This window comes from Diceros bicornis, chromosome 15 (genome assembly GCF_020826845.1).
Source record: "Diceros bicornis minor isolate mBicDic1 chromosome 15, mDicBic1.mat.cur, whole genome shotgun sequence".
NCBI classification, from domain to species: domain Eukaryota; kingdom Metazoa; phylum Chordata; class Mammalia; order Perissodactyla; family Rhinocerotidae; genus Diceros; species Diceros bicornis.
Genome location: NC_080754.1, coordinates 62,458,894 through 62,476,316, shown reverse-complemented (window position 1 = coordinate 62,476,316; position 17,423 = coordinate 62,458,894). Strand labels below are relative to the sequence as shown.

Below are 17,423 nucleotides of genomic sequence, written 5' to 3'. Positions count from 1 at the left end.
CTCAACTTCCATAGGCTGGAGACTGAGGTCAACCATGCAGGTGGTCAGTATGTCTACGTGGTCAATCTGCAGTAAAAACTCTGGACACCAGGACTCAGGTAAGCTTCCCTGGTTGGCAACACTCTTCCTATACTGTCACACACTGTTGCTGGGAGAACAGGGCTTCCCACACGACGCCATTGGGAGAGCACAACTAGAAGCTCCGTGATGGTTCTCCTGGGCCCCATCGTAGGCCCCTCTTCCTGACTGATTTGAGTCTGTATCTTTTTGCTGTAATAAACTGTAACTGTGGGTATAACGGCTTTGCTGAGCTCTGCAAGTCCTTCTAGTGAATCACTGAACTGAGGGAGGTCTTGGGAACCTCTTGAACGTGCAGGTTCTCCGTTAGCTTCTTGACGTTATTTCTTGCTCCTCCACCTCCCTTCACTCCGCTCTTGTCACACTGGCTTCCTTGTTGTCTCTCCCTTATACACTCTCACTCTGGGCCTCCCACCTGCTGACTCTGTGTGGAACACTCTTCCCCCAGTATCCCATGCGACTGTCCTTTCCACCTCCTTCAGATCTTTATTCAAATGCCGTCTTCTCGGTGAGGCCTTCGCTGGCTACACTATTCAAGATTGTAACTGTCCCCTGACACATACACTCATCCTCCTTCCATGCTTTGTGTTTCTGCAGAGGACTTATCCTTTCTGAAATGTTACACACTTTATTTAGTTAGTTTATTGTCTACCTCACCCCAACTAGAGTGAAATAAAGTTCAAGAAAGCAGGGAACTTAGTGAATTTTGGTCACCACAGTGTCCCCAGTGCCTGAAACAGTGTAAAACACAGGTGAGCACTCAGTAGTAGCTCCTGAATGAAAGAATGAACATGGGTATGTCAGGGAGGAAATAGGCTAAATAGTTCAACAAAAGAATAGACACTGCCCCCAAAACATCAAGACTGATTAGCAGTCATACAAAATAATTTCATAAAAAGAGTGCCACTGATGAATTATAAAATGTGCATTAGTAGATTTGACTGCATGAACCTGATTTTCCATCTTCTAAGAGAATGTGTTTTGGATTACCCAACAATTTAAAGGGGTCATGAGACATAACAGGGAAAATAACCCATACAGGACCTCCAGAAACCAAGAGTTGGTGAACGCAGAGTCAGAAATGGAAGGTTCTTGGAGAGGAAAAGAGATAGTTGGACTCTGCCCACCATCACTGAGTCTCACCCAGGCTCCCTCGGACAACTGACCTCCTGAGTGGAAGAGGGCCACCCTGCCATGGCCATCGCCCAGTCCCACTAACACTGAATGGAACAGGTCAGGGTCTTGCCCAGGAGATAGAGTGGGGCCAAACTCAAGTGGGAAATCCCACAGTGACCTGACGATACCACCAAGGTACCATCCTGCCACTGCTAACCCCAGATGAAGAGTTCCTTAGTTACAGGCCAGATCGTTCCTGGGAAAGTCTGACCTACAGCAGGGGAAAGAGGGTCCAGTCAGAACTCACAATCATCCACAATTACTGAGTACAGATAGAATCCTTTACTGCTTTAGGGTCACTCAGGAATTCCAACAGGAGGGCTGACCTTCTAGACTTGTCCCGCATCTTTTGGGAGATGTCACCCGGATACTGAGATGATGCCCCTCTTGAAATGACATAGAAATGGAAAATGATCCAGAAAAGAGTAAACTTAAGAGGGCTGCCCAGTGGAATTGAGGGCAGGGGCGGGAAGGGGAAGAGATTGTGGCTGGAAGGGGCGGAGAAAGAGAGGCCCGGGGGCCCCATAATGTGGGTATATAAGCAGCGCATCTGAGGAAAACCAAGGGATGCGCACACAGTGAAAGCCCCCAGTGTCTCGTTCTGCTCACTGTGACCCAGGACCCCACTACAGACAGGACTGGATGGCGGCACCACAGAGAACCTTCTGGAGGGAAGTACAGTGAAGAGTCCGGGAATGGAGTGAAGTAAATGAGTGAATGACAGTGAAACGCAGGGATGTCTGAAGAGAAACAAAGATAAAGTGGGCTTACGACATGATGGTAGGAATGACAGCAACTTCAAAGGATCCTAAAATCCAAGATATAAGGACCTATTTCCTGTGAGAACAGGAACCCCAAACACCACTATCACAAGTGAGGACACTCTGGGTGCTTTCAGTAAAGAGGGAAAGTTAGGAATCGAGTGGCGGGGAGATCAGGGACGGACGGAGAGCCGGGCGGAGCAACGCCCTGTGTCTGAGACCCAGCGAGCGGGCTGTCCTCCAGTGAGCGAGGAGGGCTCGTTTGTTACACTCCGGCTTCAGAATTCACTTGCTCGGCAAATGTGCACTCAGTTCTGCACTAGACACCAGGCTCTGGGGACACAGCAATTAACTGCACAGAAGTCCCTGTCTCCTGGAGGTCACGCTCCAGGGGAGAGGTGGGCGACACAGGAACAAACAAATCAGAGCCAAGAGGAAAACAGGCCTCAGGGAAGGAGGCGCTGGCTGGAAGACTCTGACAAAGGAGTGACAATGGGGATTAACCTCTGGGGAAATGCGCATAGAGGTGCCGGGTCTTAGACGTCGTTCAGGAAGCAATCATACCTCCTGTTTAAAGCCACAACCAGCTCCCACAGGCGCGTGTCCCTGCGTGCTGAGTGACAGAGGGCTGCGGCATTGCACAAGCAGGGTGACTCGAGGACCGTTACAGACCCTCAAATGCTGAAGCAAGAGCTCAGACACTTGACCCCTTTCACCTCTCCACCCACACTCCGCGATTGTCAGAGCTTCCATCTCACTAAGCCTTAACAAACTAAAAGAATGGAGGGGAAAAAAGACTAAAAATCGGGTCAGAAGTCCCTTGTCTAAACCACTCCATCTAGCCCAGGGAGAGCCCCCGTTTCCCGGCTGCTGGGGCATCGCAGCTCCCCCGCCCCCCCCGCAGTGGGATCTCCAGGACCACGCCGGAACCCACACTGTTCTGTCCTGGAGCCATCTGTACCAGGCCTCTCCCTGTGGCTCCTGCTGCAGTCTCTTGGGGTGCCCCCCCCCATCTGAGGTAACCCTGGCTCTCCCGCCCTCCCTCTCTGCCCGTCAGTGCGCAGAGGGCCACTCTGGGTCCTGGTGACTCTCGGCCGCCCCCCACCCATGTGCACCCTCAGCGGATGTGCTGTGCAGGTGAACACAGGCGACTGCATTTATGGAGGTCAGTTAAGCCCGTATGTCTTTGACATCCACCTCGGTTTGGGACCTACAGTTCCAGATGAAGATGTGGTGGCCCTGGTTGGGTAGCCGTGAACGTGCAGTCTGACTGAATTGCGGCGGTAACAGGGAGACCAGAGGACACACATAGCAATGGCCTGGCACTACAGCGCCACCTGCCGACCAGAAGCTGACGTTGCAGTTAGTCGCAGCCTTCTTTCCCATGGACCTCCTCTCTGTCCTGAAATTAATTCCGGCCTTAATTGCCCCAGATTGAAGGAAACTAAAAAGACATAACAACAAAACACAGTATGTGATCCTAAACTGAATCCAGTACTAGCGGAGTAAAAAAATTGCTGTAAAGGGCATTATTGTGTCGGCTGACAAAAGTGGAACAGAGACGGTAGATAGATAAAAGTATCAGACTATGTAAATTTAACTGACGTTGGTAATTGTACTGGGATATAGGAGAATATCCTTGCTCTTAGGAGGTAGTGAGGGGAAAAGGGCCACGACCTGTGTAACTTACTCTCCAAAGGCTTGGAAAATAAACTGGAGGTGGGGGATGTGGGGAGCAAGTCTGTTAAGACCATGAGCAAAGGTTAAGGCAGATGGGGTGAAATGTTAACAATATGTTAAAGAATATAGTACCTACAGATATTCTTTGTTATTCTTGCAACTTTTCTGTAAGTTTTAAATTACTTTCAAATAAAAATTTTTCTTTAATAATCTGGTTTTGAGAACTAGATAGGTTGTCTAAAAACAGCTCCTCTACTTCCTGGACTTTCAACATTAGAGGTTCATTTCTTTGGATATGACATATTTTGCAGACATCCTCCAAGCCCCCAGTTTCAACTGGGACAGCTTTGCTTTCACCTGTTTGAAGAAAGTGTTCTTCTGTTTCATAACTGTTTGAGACACACTGTCCTAGAGCATATCTTCATCTGAACGCTGGCACACATCACACGCCACATAATTGAAATAGGAGGGAGCATCAGCCGGTAACCAGCTGAGGGCAGGCAGAGGGATCACTGGACGGTATGGAGAGGTGTCCCAGGAGAAGGGAACCGGAGCCCTGGATGCAGAGGAGGAGGGCACCGTCATCCGTCCACCTCCCAATCTGGTGCAGAGCCAGACCTGCAGGATCACGTTCCGGGAACGCTCGTGGCTTCTGATCCGGCTTCTCCCAGGCAATCCCGACAACCCACACCCTCCAGATTCACCACACCTGCCCCGTCTTCACTGTGCCGGTAGGCGCCTGCCCCTGAGATGTCGCAAAAGACACCAACAGAACGTTCTCTAAAGGAAGGCCAGGGGGTGGACGGCGGCCTTTCTTCTCTCCACCAGCCACCCCAGAGGTCTGTGGTGCGGTTCAGACTCCCCGTGCTTGGAAACTCTTGGACAGAGAGGATTTTCTCTCTCAAATATCTATCTGGGCGAGGTTAGAACAACATGTCTGCTATAGGGCCAGGTTCTCAGAATCCCCAGTGTGCTGGCCATAACTTCTTAATTTTCTCACTGTGGAAAATTTACCCTGTGGTATTAAGAGATTCTTCTTAATTTTCACAATCAAGGGAAATATATAGATTCACGTTTAAGTTCTGGTCTAGGATTGTCTGGGTAAAGTTGAGAGATTTCTGCTGTCTGTGGTTGAGGGAGCTGAAGCTCTTCATTTTCGTATGAATAGCGCACCCTGGTGGCACTCTCAGGCACTGCAGGGAAATTCAGGAAGAGTTTCCTTGGTCAGGAAAAAACAGATCTCAAAATGCTTATTTTTTCATATGAAACCACTGTCAACAATTTCTATATGAGAAAATAAGAGTTCATATAACTCAGTGTTGTTCTCGATCCCTGAATTGCCAATGTTTTCATTACGCTACATAAACAAAGCAACTTTCCCCTGGAAAACCACAAGTGGAAATTTCAAAACAGAATGAAAATAATATTTCAAATCCAAGCGGCACTCATCTCTCACTCTTGCTTAAAAATTAAAGCATTTTCTATCTAAACTGACATTTTTAACACGTACTTATTTTAGACCTTCTGTCCCAGTTGATAGGAAGTAAACGTTCTGCCCGTTCTGAAGAGGCCCCCTCACTAAGCCCTCCAGCCCCTCGCCAGCAGCCTATTCGGGTTTCAAGTGATCACACAGGTTCTGAACCTGCACCATCTCGTGTCACCACCGTGCCTCCAGAAATGGTGACGCCAGGAGAGCCACCGCCAGAGGGCTCAGAGCAGATCAGCACAGGCACCACAACTGACCAAACTAGGGCCAGTCTAAAATAGACCATGTAGGCTTTTTTTTAATGTGGAAGGAAATACAACGCCCTGCACAGGTAGCATTTTTTATAGGCTTTTGATTTTCAGGGTCGTGGCCATCGGTACTTTTCAGGCAGGCCTGAGTGTGTCACGTGCTTCATAAAAAGGCAGGTCACGGGAATGCATCCCGAGGGGTTTTGGGGTGGTTTGGGGGCGGGGAGGAGGACAGTGAGTTCCATTTAGGAACAAAAACAATCTTCAACTTCTGCGCTGTATCCTGAAATCATGAAAAGCAGAAAGGCAAGAGGGCACAGTCTTTCCTGAGTGCCCACGACATGCCCCTTTGCACATAGTATCCTGCGAGGAAGGGTTTGTTATTTCCATTTTATAGATAAGGAGGCGGAGGGAGGGAGGAAGCTGGTGCTCACATCCCCCGGCTGGGACACCACGAGCTCCTTGAGGGAATCCAAGGAAAGCTTTTCGGAAGGAAAAATAGTTCCTACTCATCATTAAAATCTTCACTCAGCGATCAGTGGAAACTCGCCCAGCTAGTGAACGCTTTCGCACGCCTTGCCCAGCCGTCTTGGAGAAGAGCTGGCAGTGAGGGAGGTTTCTCTCCCGCTGTGCGGCCCTCTTCTTCTGTTCCTTCCCTGCCGTGTCCCTGCTCAGCCAGCCCGCAGCCCTGTGCCTGGCCCTGACACCCGCGCTTTCCCCTCGGTCCAGCCCAGAACCTTCCTGCCCACCTTCTCTGCTTTCAGGTCCGGCCTGGCGTGTCCTGGCTCCCTCGTGGTCTGCCGCCAGTTAGCTTAGAGTACACACTTCCATCTTCACAGGAGCCTCCAGAACTGACGCCTCCAGACTAAGAAACCCTCAGTCACTGTGCCAGCCGGGGGGAGTTTAGCCTTTTCATTTCATTTTGTCTCAGATATTTAAGTTCTAGACACACTGGTAGGTACTGAAAATACACAGATTGATAAAAGATGATTTTATTCTTCATATTACATCATTTGGAGAGTAATTTATTTCAATGCTTCCTGAGGCCGTTTTGATTAAATAGGAGCCCATGTGTGAGGCGAAAAGAAAAAAAAAAAAAACTTTCTTAACAGATCCTAAGGATATACTCGGATAGAAGCAAAAAACTTATAAAAGCAAGTGAGGAAAAGTGGATGAAATGCTCAGAATTGTGCGAGATTCAATCTGCAGGTATTTATTTTCTGCCTTTCTCTCATTACACAATTTTTCTCTCAACCCCTGAAAGATGGCTAAAAGACGGATCCCGAGATTGTTAGGAAGGAGCAGGGAGGAGGGAACTCTGTGTGTTGGGCTCCCGCTCTGGCGGGCAGAGAGCCGAGCACTTTCACATATGTGACTTCATTTAAGTCTTACAACACTGTTGTGAGGTAAGTTGAATTAGGCCCATTTTACAGATGAGGAAACTGAGGCTCAGCAAGGTTAAGTAACGTATCGTGTCTAAGATACAGGAGGAGATATGGGGCTAGAGCACTGCTAATGGGGGAAAGTGAAGTTCCCACATGCTCTCTGGTGTCTTGCTTTCAGCTCCCCAACTTCTGAATGGATGCACCCCAATCAAGCAATTCAATATATTGAGCACTTTCTAAGCGCAAAACATGGGGGGATTACAAAATAGTATAAGCTGTAGTCCTTATCTTCAAGGTGACAACAGCATAATTTTGAGAATAAGACACACACAAATAATTTACAGTCCGAACCCTGTATGGAGAAAAGGCCGGTCCTGCTGTGAGAGAAAAGGAAGAGACCATGGGTTGGATGTGCCTAGGCAAGGGGGATGTGTAAGAATATTCTAGGCGTGGAAGTAATGACGGGTGAGAGTAGACGTTTCGGGACAGGGCTAGAGGGTGAGTGTGCAGAGCAGCAGGCCTGAAGCAGATTACAGAGCAGAGTGACACGAGGAGCGCCTGGAAAGTAGACAGAGCAGGACGGGGAATGCCACTGGATCTGCAGCCCCAGGCACTGTGTGTGTGTGTGTGTGTGTGTGTGTGTGTGTGTGTGTGTGTCTGGCGTGGGGTGGGGGTCGAGGCTCGGGGGGTAATCGTGGAGAGTGTAGAGAAGCATTGAATTCAGACCCAAGGGCCAGCACCTCTAGCCCCGGCTTTGTGGCTGGCTGGCAATGCACCTTCAGGCCAGTCACCCACCATCGCTGAGCCTCGATGTTCTTCAGCTGTAAAACCAGAAACTGGAGCAGATTATCTCTGAGGTCTGTCCCGTGTCAGTAATTTCGAGACTTGCCCCACATCTCCTTTTCTTCTTTTACTGTCCCCTCTCCACCTTCGGCTCAAGGCTATAGAAAATTTTATCTTTGGTTGGCAAATAGCATAACATTTTTGGGGGGGACAATTATTTCATTCCATGAACCTGGACAAGCCCTGTCAGTGTAAAAGAACAGCAAAATCTGTGTCATCATTATTGGGGAATTTTTGAAGAACAAATAATCTCAAACTGATCAATGTGGTTTCTATTAAACCAGTATCATTTCTTCTACCATCCACCCACTTGCTTTTGCTGAATTATTACCTGATGCAATGCCACTTGTTAATGTTAGGGTCTCCAGAAGCAAAAGCCCTAGGAACCTCACTGCTGTGTTTACTATAAGGATATTTTCAAATATGTTATTAATTTCACGAAGAAGAAGAACCACAAGAGAAATTTCTCTCCCATCTCCAGATCAGGAACAGGTGTGCTATTACTGAGCTCACCTGGCTCGTCTCTACCTCAGGGACCCCGTGACTGGGGTAAAGAACTCCGTTTTCCTCTTCACAGTTTGGTGCTGCTGGAAAGCACAGAGCCAAGGCCGGGTCCAGATGCACGGCTGCACATGGCATGCTCCTCACCCAGGCTGTCTTCCCTCCCTGCTCTGAGTCTTTCTCAGGCTAATTTTTTCTCCTTTTTAAAAATTTATTCTTATCTTTCTGAATTATATGCATTTGGGCACTTTAAATACCTCTGGAAACAAGGAGGTTTAAAAATAAATGAACACACCAGGGCTGGCCCCATGGCTTAGCTGTTAAGTGCGCACACTCTGCTGCTGGTGGCCCGGGTTCAGAGCATGAGCGCGCACCGACGCACCGCTTCTCCGGCCATGCTGAGGCCGCGTCCCACATACAGCAACTAGAAGGATGTGCAACTACGACATACAACTAGCTACTGTGGCTTTGGGGAAAAAAAAAGGAGGAGGATTGGCAATAGATGTTAGCCCAGGGACAGTCTTCCTCAGCAAAAAGAGGAGGCTTGGCATGGATGTTAGCTCAGGGCTGATCTTCCTCACAAAATAAATAAACAAATAAATGAACACAAACAAATAAGTAACCTGTACAACTGAAAGCTTGGTTTTCTAGACCAGGGGTCAGCAAACTCTGGCCTGCTGGCCAAATCCAGCCTCCATTTGTTTTTGTATGGTCCACAAGCTAAGAATGGCTTTCACGTCTTTTAACGGTTTGGGAGGAAGAGAGGAAGAAGAGTGGTGATATGCAAAAATCATATGAAACTCACATTTCAGTGTCATAAATAAAGTTTTATGGGAACACAGCCACGCCCATGCATTTGCTTATTGCCTATGGCTGCTTTCAGCCACAATGGCTGAGTTCACTAGTTATGGCAAAGGTGGATGTGGCCTGTAAGCCCAAGATATTGACTCTCTGGCCTTTTGCAAGAAAAGTTTGCTGACCCCTGGATTAGCCTTCATCTTCCATCTGCTTGAGTTCCTCCTGGCTAATGTTAGTATTATAAACTTGCTTCAAAGCTCGGTGTTTGCTGCATCCTTACTCAGTCTAGATATTTTTTGTGCTTTGTCCATAAAACTTCTTCTCGGTGTACTTTAACCTTGACCCAAGGTCGGATTTACTGTCTTGCTCAGAGTTCAATGCTATGTAATAGAGACAATTAACTTTCAGCCTCATAGAAATGATTGAAGGAGGCTCTTGGATGACAATTTTACAGACAATAATAAAATGAATCCACAAAAACCTCTATTTTTGCTGAAAATTCTAAGCCAACAGAAGGATCTACACAGCAACTTGGCACTTTTTCCACCACATTCAAACAATTTGCTTTGGTTTCTTTTCAGCTGACGCATGCGTTTGCACATTTACTGATTTTTTCCTCCCCTGGTCATCCTTAGTTAGAAATATAACCAAGTCTCTGTGAAAACACAGCATAATGCTCTCTCACGGATTATCGAAGGACCCAAGCAGCTGGTATTGGGCTGAAGGCTGCTGTGGCATCTGACCAAATTAGGAAGAGAGAACAGCTTACCCGTCTCTTCCAGACCTCTCAGAATTCTAAAGCTCAGCGTGGAAACCCACACAGACTGTAAATTACTGTGGATTCTTTTATTCTTTCTTTTCCTTCTGAGAATCTTATATCTTATTCGTTTGCATGTTTCGGCTTTGGGGGCTTTCCTCCCCTACCCCTAGAATGGTTGACAGAGTCTAGAGAATAAGCAGGAAGGGAACCTACATTTAGCAAGCACCTACTGTGTGCAGGCACTTATATGTGCAGCTGACCCAACGTCACACAGTTCATAAACCAGAAGAGCTGGGATTTGAAGTCTGGAGTGGTTAACTCCAAAGCCCATTCTCTTTCCACTACACATGAAGTAATACCCTTCAAAAAGGAGGAAATAGAAAAGACAGGTGAACAAGGTCCTTAACAGAGCCATGGTCTTTGGGGGGCGGTGGAAGTCAAAATAAAGGAGTGAGAACACGAAAGTTATGTTTATGAGAAGTCAAAGTCAAAAGCCACGCTGGGGAGGAACCAAGAGAACCTGGGCTCTCTTCCCTAAAAATCCCCACCAATGCTTAAAGGAGGATGTTTTCAATAAGGATACTTAGTAAGTGCCTTGAAAGAAGAATAGACCAAGTGCTGCGGGAATTTGGAGAAAGAAGGGCTGCTTCAAGTTGGGGGTGGGAGGGTGATGGAGGGACGTGTCAGGGGGAGGTGGCAGAACACAGCAAGTTCCCCGTAATTCAAAGCCTGAGCCGGTTCCTGGGGCCATTTATCAATTTAAGTGTACTTTTCTCTCCTCAAATTCTGACCTGGGAACAACAATCTCCTAAGTCCTATTTCTTACTAGCGTGTGATCCACTGGCACATACGCTTCCCAAGAGCCCACCTCCGTGAGCGGGACTGGGCATCCTCGAGGTCGCAGAGCCTTGCACTCCGAGGCATATTGCACTCTCAATCCGTGGAGAGTATGGGATCTGCAGGGGCGCCTCGGAAACCAGGCTGGGGAGTGACTGCCCTCCTCAAGCAGGTGGGCTCCAGGCTCCCAACTTCACCTGGGACATCTTTGTTTTCACCTGTTTGAAGAAAGTATTTCTCTGCATCATAACTGTTTGAGGAACGCTGTCCTAGAACAGATCTTTGTCTGAACACGGGCACACATCACAAGATGTGTAATGATATTGAAACCAGGGCTTTTGAGAGGAAGAGGCAGCCCTCTGAAGGTTTACACGAGAGGCATGGTAATACCTCTCATCCTGTGACAAAGATGCGAAGACAGATTATTTTTTAAACAATGAACAGCCCAGCCTCACCTGATCTGTACCCCCCATTGCCACCAGTGAGGGTCAAGAAGAGCATGGAGAAGAGAATGAGAGAGCATGCAGAGGCAGAGGAAGGCGGCTCCTTCGTAGGAAGACAGATCCAGGAGAGGTGGGTGAGGAAGTGCATCTCCTCCTCCATCCCGGCGTAAGGAGGCCGGGTTCTCTTGGAAAGGCAGTTAGACTCTTCTTAGGCTGCACTTCTAAAGCACGACGGGGGAGCTGCCCCAGGTTTACACGCCCTATAAACCTAGAGGAGCTCATTCCTCTTACGCATGAGCCCTTTATTGCAAAGAGTCTGTGGGAAATATTTTTTTCTCCAAAGAGGAGCCATCTCATCGCAAATTGTTTTATTAATCGAATTAGCTGATAAACCGGAGCAGTAGCTACCACGCTAACACAGACCTTTAGGTTATAGGAAAATGAAATCGTTGGGGACACCTTGTCCCTGCAAAAGCAATCTTGTTCTGTGAAGTGGAAGCTTTGACTTGAACTAAGACAACTGCTCTTCACCAACGCTAAGTTGTTCTGTCAGTTTTCAGCGCCCCTGTCCTTCTCAACGGCTTTTGATCAGCTTTCCAGATGTTTAAAACCCAGGCGTGTGTCAGGGAAGCACGTGTGGGGGTACTGCGGGTGATTCAGCCACGCACAGGCACATCTTACAGACGTTTGAATGGTGACTGCTCTGGAGAAGAACGATACTTCCCATCTCAGAGCAATTTATAAAGATTACATATCCAACCCTATGGCAGGAGAAAATTTCTCCCTTCCCTTAATCTTTCACTGAATAATGATGGTGTTGGAAGGTTAAAGAACAACCAGTAATTTATCTAGGGCTACACTGATAAAAAGTGCTGTCATTTTGAGAAGAACTTGCTCAGTTTCATGAACTACTTCATTAGCCATTAGCACAGACCACATGATTCAGGCTTAGAAGAAAATACCAGGCTTGAAGCCCAGGCAGCACTTTAAAAGTCCTTCTCTTAATTTATGAACTCCCATAAGAAGAATAGAGGCCCCATTCTTCACTATAACCCACAAAATCACTGCCCCACTCAGAGTCAAAGATATTTCTACTGGCAGCACACGGTTAGGAGCCTCCACAGGTGAGCTTGACTATCTTTTACGTAACCTGTTGAGCAAAGAGAAAGCAGATAATTTAAGGCTCGACAAAATAAGGCAGCCCAAGAAGAGGGCTACTGAATTCATTTTTCTTTTCCTTTTCCTATATACTGTTTCTTTTGCTATTTCAATTCTTATTCCTCTAATAACAACAACCTTTGACTTCAGCACAGTGCCCTGACTGGAAAACATTGCAACCAGCAAGTACCTGTAAGGCATGCCCGTCTCCGCCCTCGTGGTTTCCTGCAACGAAATTCCATGGACACGTAAAAACTTCTCCAGGTGTTTCCGTTCCGCTGCTCCACTGGGCCTAACGGGCCAGCAGGCTGCCTGAGGCGGAGGCTTGCTCACCACTGCGTGCCGTCTGCATTTCAGAGCCGACTCACTGGACCTGGGCAGCCCCAGCTTGGGGCTAGGGATGTCTGCACAGGCAGGTTTATAAAGATGCATGTTTCAGAAACTCAAAGAAGCAAAGCTAATTTCCCAGTACTCAGCTCTAAGACTGGCTGTGTCTTGCTATGATTAACTTGGGTTATCTGGCTTTGGTGTGTTCCCGAAAGGGATCATCTTGTTTTCCTTAGATGTCCCTTATCATTTTCGAATGCGAGCAGGCTCCTGAATCCCTGGCAGAGCTGCTGGTTACGCGTCTCTGCCTAAGCTAGTGTAAAAAGAAGCCTGACAAAGGCCAGTCACTTTTCTCGTCCCTGTAAACTTAGCAAAGTCAGGCTTAAGAAACTATGTATTGGTCCTGGGAAAAAAATATGGGCACTCTTTCCCATGTCTGTCTATTTAGGTAAAAGGAAATATTTTGGTGGGATATGGGCCAAATGTTCTGTTCTCATAAGGACCGTAAGGCCTTGGGGATGATTCATGAGTGTGTAATGAGACCTTTATAAGTTATCAAATATATTACAATCAAATAATTTATACACATGATTCATTTGGGTGAAAGGTCCATTAACCTTTTTCTTCAGATGTTGCTGTCAAATGACAGGAAATATCAATCAGGTGGTTGTAAAAAGCAAAGAACCCACACAAATATGCCTGACTGTTTTCTGACAAAAGCGCAAGAGCCATTCAGTGGAAGAAGGACAGGCTCTTCAACAAATGATGCTGCAGCAGCTGGACGTCTGTAAGCAAAAGCAAACAAAAACAGACGGACCCTGAACTTAAACCTCCTATTTCTACAAAAATTCACTCAAAATGGATCACAGACTTAAATGTAAAATGTAAAATTATAAAACTTCTAGGTAAAACTTAGGAGAAAATCTTCAGGACCTAGGACTAAGTGAAGAGTTCTTAGACTTGACACCAAAAACACAATCCACAAAAGGAAAAATTAATAAATTGGATCTCATCAACATTTAAAACTTTCGCTCTGTGAAAGACTTGGTAAAGAGGATGAAAAAACAAATTACAGACTGAGAGAAAATATTTGCAAACCACATATCTAACTAATAACTTAAATCTAGAATAAGTTCTTTATAATATACAAAGAACTCTTAGAACTCAACAATAAAAACGTAGACAATCCAATTAGCAAATGGACAAAAGATATGAACAGACATTTCACTGAAGAGGATTTACAGATGGCAAATAAGTGCATGAAAAGATGTTCAACATCGTTAGCCATGAGGAAAAATGCAAACTAAATATACACGAGATATCACTGCATACGTTTCGGAACAGCTAAAATAAAAATGGCAATAACAGCAAATGCTGGCAAGGATTCAGAGAAACTAGATCCCTCATAAATTGCTGGAAGGAATCTAAAATGGTACCACCCCTCCCAAAAAGAGTACGACAGTTTCTTATAAAACTAAACATAACAACCTTACCATGTGACACAGCAATTGTACTCTTGAGTATTTATCCCAGAGAAATGAAATCTACGTTCACGCAAAAACCTGTACACAAATGTTCATAGCAGGTTTATTTGTAACAGCCAAAAACTGGAAACAACCCAAATTTTCTACAGTGGGTGAATGGTTCAACTGTGGAACATCCGTACCGTGGAATATTACTCAGCAATAAAAAGGAATGAACTATTGATACAAGCAACAAGTTGGATGGATCTTAAGGGAATTATGCTGAGTGAAAAAAAGCCAATACCAAAAGGTTACATGCTGTATGTCTGCATTTATATCACATTCTTGGGTTGACAGAATTATGGAGATGGATAACTGATTAGTGGTTGCTGGGGGTTAGGGAGGAGGAAAGGGAGGGAGAGGCTGTGTCTATAAAAGGATAGACAAGGGATTCTTGTTTTGGAGCTGTCATGTGTCTTGACTATTGTGACGGTCACACCAATCTACACTTTTGATAAAATTATGTAACACACACACACACACACACACACACACACACACACACACACGAGTGCATGTAAAGCCAATGAACCCTGAGGAAGCTCAGCGACTTGTATCATCGTAAATTTCCTGATCAAGTTATTGAACTATCGTTATGCAAAATGTCATCACGAGGGGAAGCTGAGTGAAGGGTATATGGGATCTCTCTGTATTGTTTCTTATAACTGCACGTGAATCAATAATTATGAGAAAAAAGGAAAAAGTTAAAACAAAAAGGTAAAAAATTAAATAAAAGTAAAAAGTTTAAAAAAAAAGCAAAGAGACTCCTCATGTAAAGGTCCTTCCACCTTGTGATTCCAGCTGTGGCTCTCCTCCATCCTTGACTCCCGGACATGAATGATTCATCCAGTCCAACCAGCTTCCCACTCCCACCCCACCTGTCACCACATCTTCGCTCTCATGGCTTCTCCCGCACCCCCTCAGATATGCCCTCACAGCTCACCTCCTCCGGGAATTCTTCCCTGATCACCCAGCCCTGGTCTACAATCATTCCTTGACATGCCTCTTGCAATTCACTTCTAAAGCACTCACTTGACACTTGTAAAGTGTTTCCCAGACATTTGCACCCCCTGATGATTTCTGCCATATTTTTGTACCATTTGTACCATTATTTATTTACTATTTGGAATTAACTTGCTTTTTTCCTAGCTAAATGAATTTATTTAGTGTTATGAACTGCATGTTTTTTGTCCCCTCTGAAATTCATATGTTGAAATCTAGTTTCCAATGCTTTGGTATTTGGAGGTGGAGCCTTTGGGAGGTGATAGGTCATAAGGGTGGAGCACTTATAAGAGGCCAGAGAGCTAGGTCGCTCTCTTTCCACCATGTGAGGACACAGCAAGAAGATGATCGTATGTAACCCAGGAAGAAGGCTGTCACCAGAACACAACCATGCAGACACCCTGACCTTGAAATTCTCAGCCTGCAGAACCAGGAGAATAAATGTTTGTTGCTTAAATCACACAGTCTATAGTGATTTGTTATAGCAGACTGAACTAAGACATTTAGTGAGGAAACATTATATTACTAGCACAAGTAGAAAAATGTTATCACTTGTAGTAAAATAGAGTGTAACCTGTAAAAAATAAATACAATGAAAATGAAGACTATTATTAGATTGCACTGGACACTACTGGTGTCCAAAGGCTCTAAACCGGAGTCCTACCACTTTTTGGTGTTTATTGAGGAGGGTAAAAGGTATTAGATAGGTGTTTGACATATTTTAGTACAAATCTGAGACTTTCTTTTTTTCTTTTTTTAGGTAATCAGAAGAATTGAAAGGAAGTTGAAACAGGACTATGCCACCTTTACAATGTGAATCAAAGTTATTTAATGCCCCATCCGTGTACCCACTAAAATCATCGTGTCCACCAGGGGTACTGTACCTACTTTGGGAAACACAGACTGATAACACATTGTCCCACGGTATTAAATACCTCCGCCTCCTGCAGGCGCACGTCTAACTCCCCGTCTAGACTCTACGCTCTTTGAGGGGAGGGATGAACTGTATCTGGTGTAAGCTTGTAACCTCCATAATAATCGGCATGGTGTTTTGTGCACAATCAATATTTCAAAGATATTAATGGTTTGCTTGCTTGAATTTTAAACTCCCAAAAGCTACCTTTCCTCTTGTCAATCTATGTCCATTTTCACCCCAGCAGCCAAAGCTCTGAGCCTCAAGGGAGGAATAAGAGCTTGTAGAGACAAGGCCAGAAAAGCTAGAAGAAGAAGCGAGCAGCGGATGGAGTTGTGGAGAACCCCGCATTCCCGAGTCAAGCTGTACCTACCGCTCCGTCACGTACACCAGCCACTAGTGGAATCTGACTGTGTGAGCCATGGAAGCGGTTCCTCCAGTGGGAGTTCCCGCCAAGAGAACAGAGGTGAAGTGGAAAAGCAGTCGTGAAATCTGAGACACGAGCCCTCTTCGACCCATCACTCGCTTTTTCTGCCCTCTGGACGTGGAGCCAAGCCCAGGAAGGGAGAGAGGGATGAGAAAGCCAGTATTCGGCTAAACTGAAGTTTCTTTTCATAAAGTTTTAAAAGTTGATCACTGTCATAAAAGGTCCCAACTTGAAGCTGGGGAGTAGAAACTATATTTATAAGGGACGTATTAGCCCCTTTGGCTGTCAATGCAAATTAGGATCAGTTTTAATCTAAATGTAAAGAGTATAAGAAATGCCTCTGAGTAGCTGACGGGCAGTTAATGTCTGTCTTGCTGCCTTTCTGTGTCTCGGGAATGATAATTATCATATACTGTTCAGAATCTTTGAGTATTATGCAATCCCAGGGTCAGCAGAGCATGGGAAAAAGTGACAAGGCCATCCAATGAGAGAGGTGCTTCCGGCCGCGTTCTGCTGATGGGGCACCAGAGGCCATGGGACCCAGAAGTCACAAATAGAAGTTCCCATGGCTCTGGGCGGTGGCCAGGCTTCACCACACCTGTTCAGCTTTCATAAATAATTGTGGGACCTTGGGCAGGTCTTCACCTCTCCGTCCCTGGGTTTCTTTATTGGCTCAGACTTAAGTAATGTTTAAGATTCTTCTAAGTCTGATGTTCTGTGAGTCTTGAAAACTACTTGGGTAGACAGTCTATAGAGTGAGGGCCCTTCCTGTGTTGACGGGTGAGGCGTGGATTCAATAACTTACCAGCCAGTTCTCTAAGATACCAAGCCCATGAGATGGCTACTATCATTCTTGGAATATACCAATCACATTTATAGCCTGGTTTTAAATTTTTCTTGGCTAAAGAAGTGACTGTTAAACACCACATCCTGGATTTATGGACATATCACAGTCATCTAAGACTTGTCTTGGCCTCCAATTGAAAACTGAGGTGGGAGCTGGTGGGGCTAGGAGGATGGGGCTGTGTTTCCACGGCTGGGGGAAGGAGTGCTGCTTCTGCCCAAATGAGTTTGGAC

General features: G+C 45.9%; 1 protein-coding gene across 3 annotated transcripts in view; it reads right to left on the bottom strand.

Moving 5' to 3' along the window:
• KCNAB1 (potassium voltage-gated channel subfamily A regulatory beta subunit 1) overlaps positions 1-17,423 on the bottom strand; it is a 382,942-nt gene that overhangs the window by 349,810 nt on the left and 15,709 nt on the right. Inside the window, exon 1 of one of the 3 annotated variants that reach the window (XM_058556441.1) lies at positions 12,345-12,586. The exons of the other annotated variants lie outside the window; for them this stretch is intronic. Within the exon in view, the coding sequence (XP_058412424.1) occupies positions 12,345-12,586 (242 nt within the window). Of the gene's footprint in view, positions 1-12,344; positions 12,587-17,423 lie in introns of those variants that run through there. 3 annotated transcript variants of the gene reach the window in all.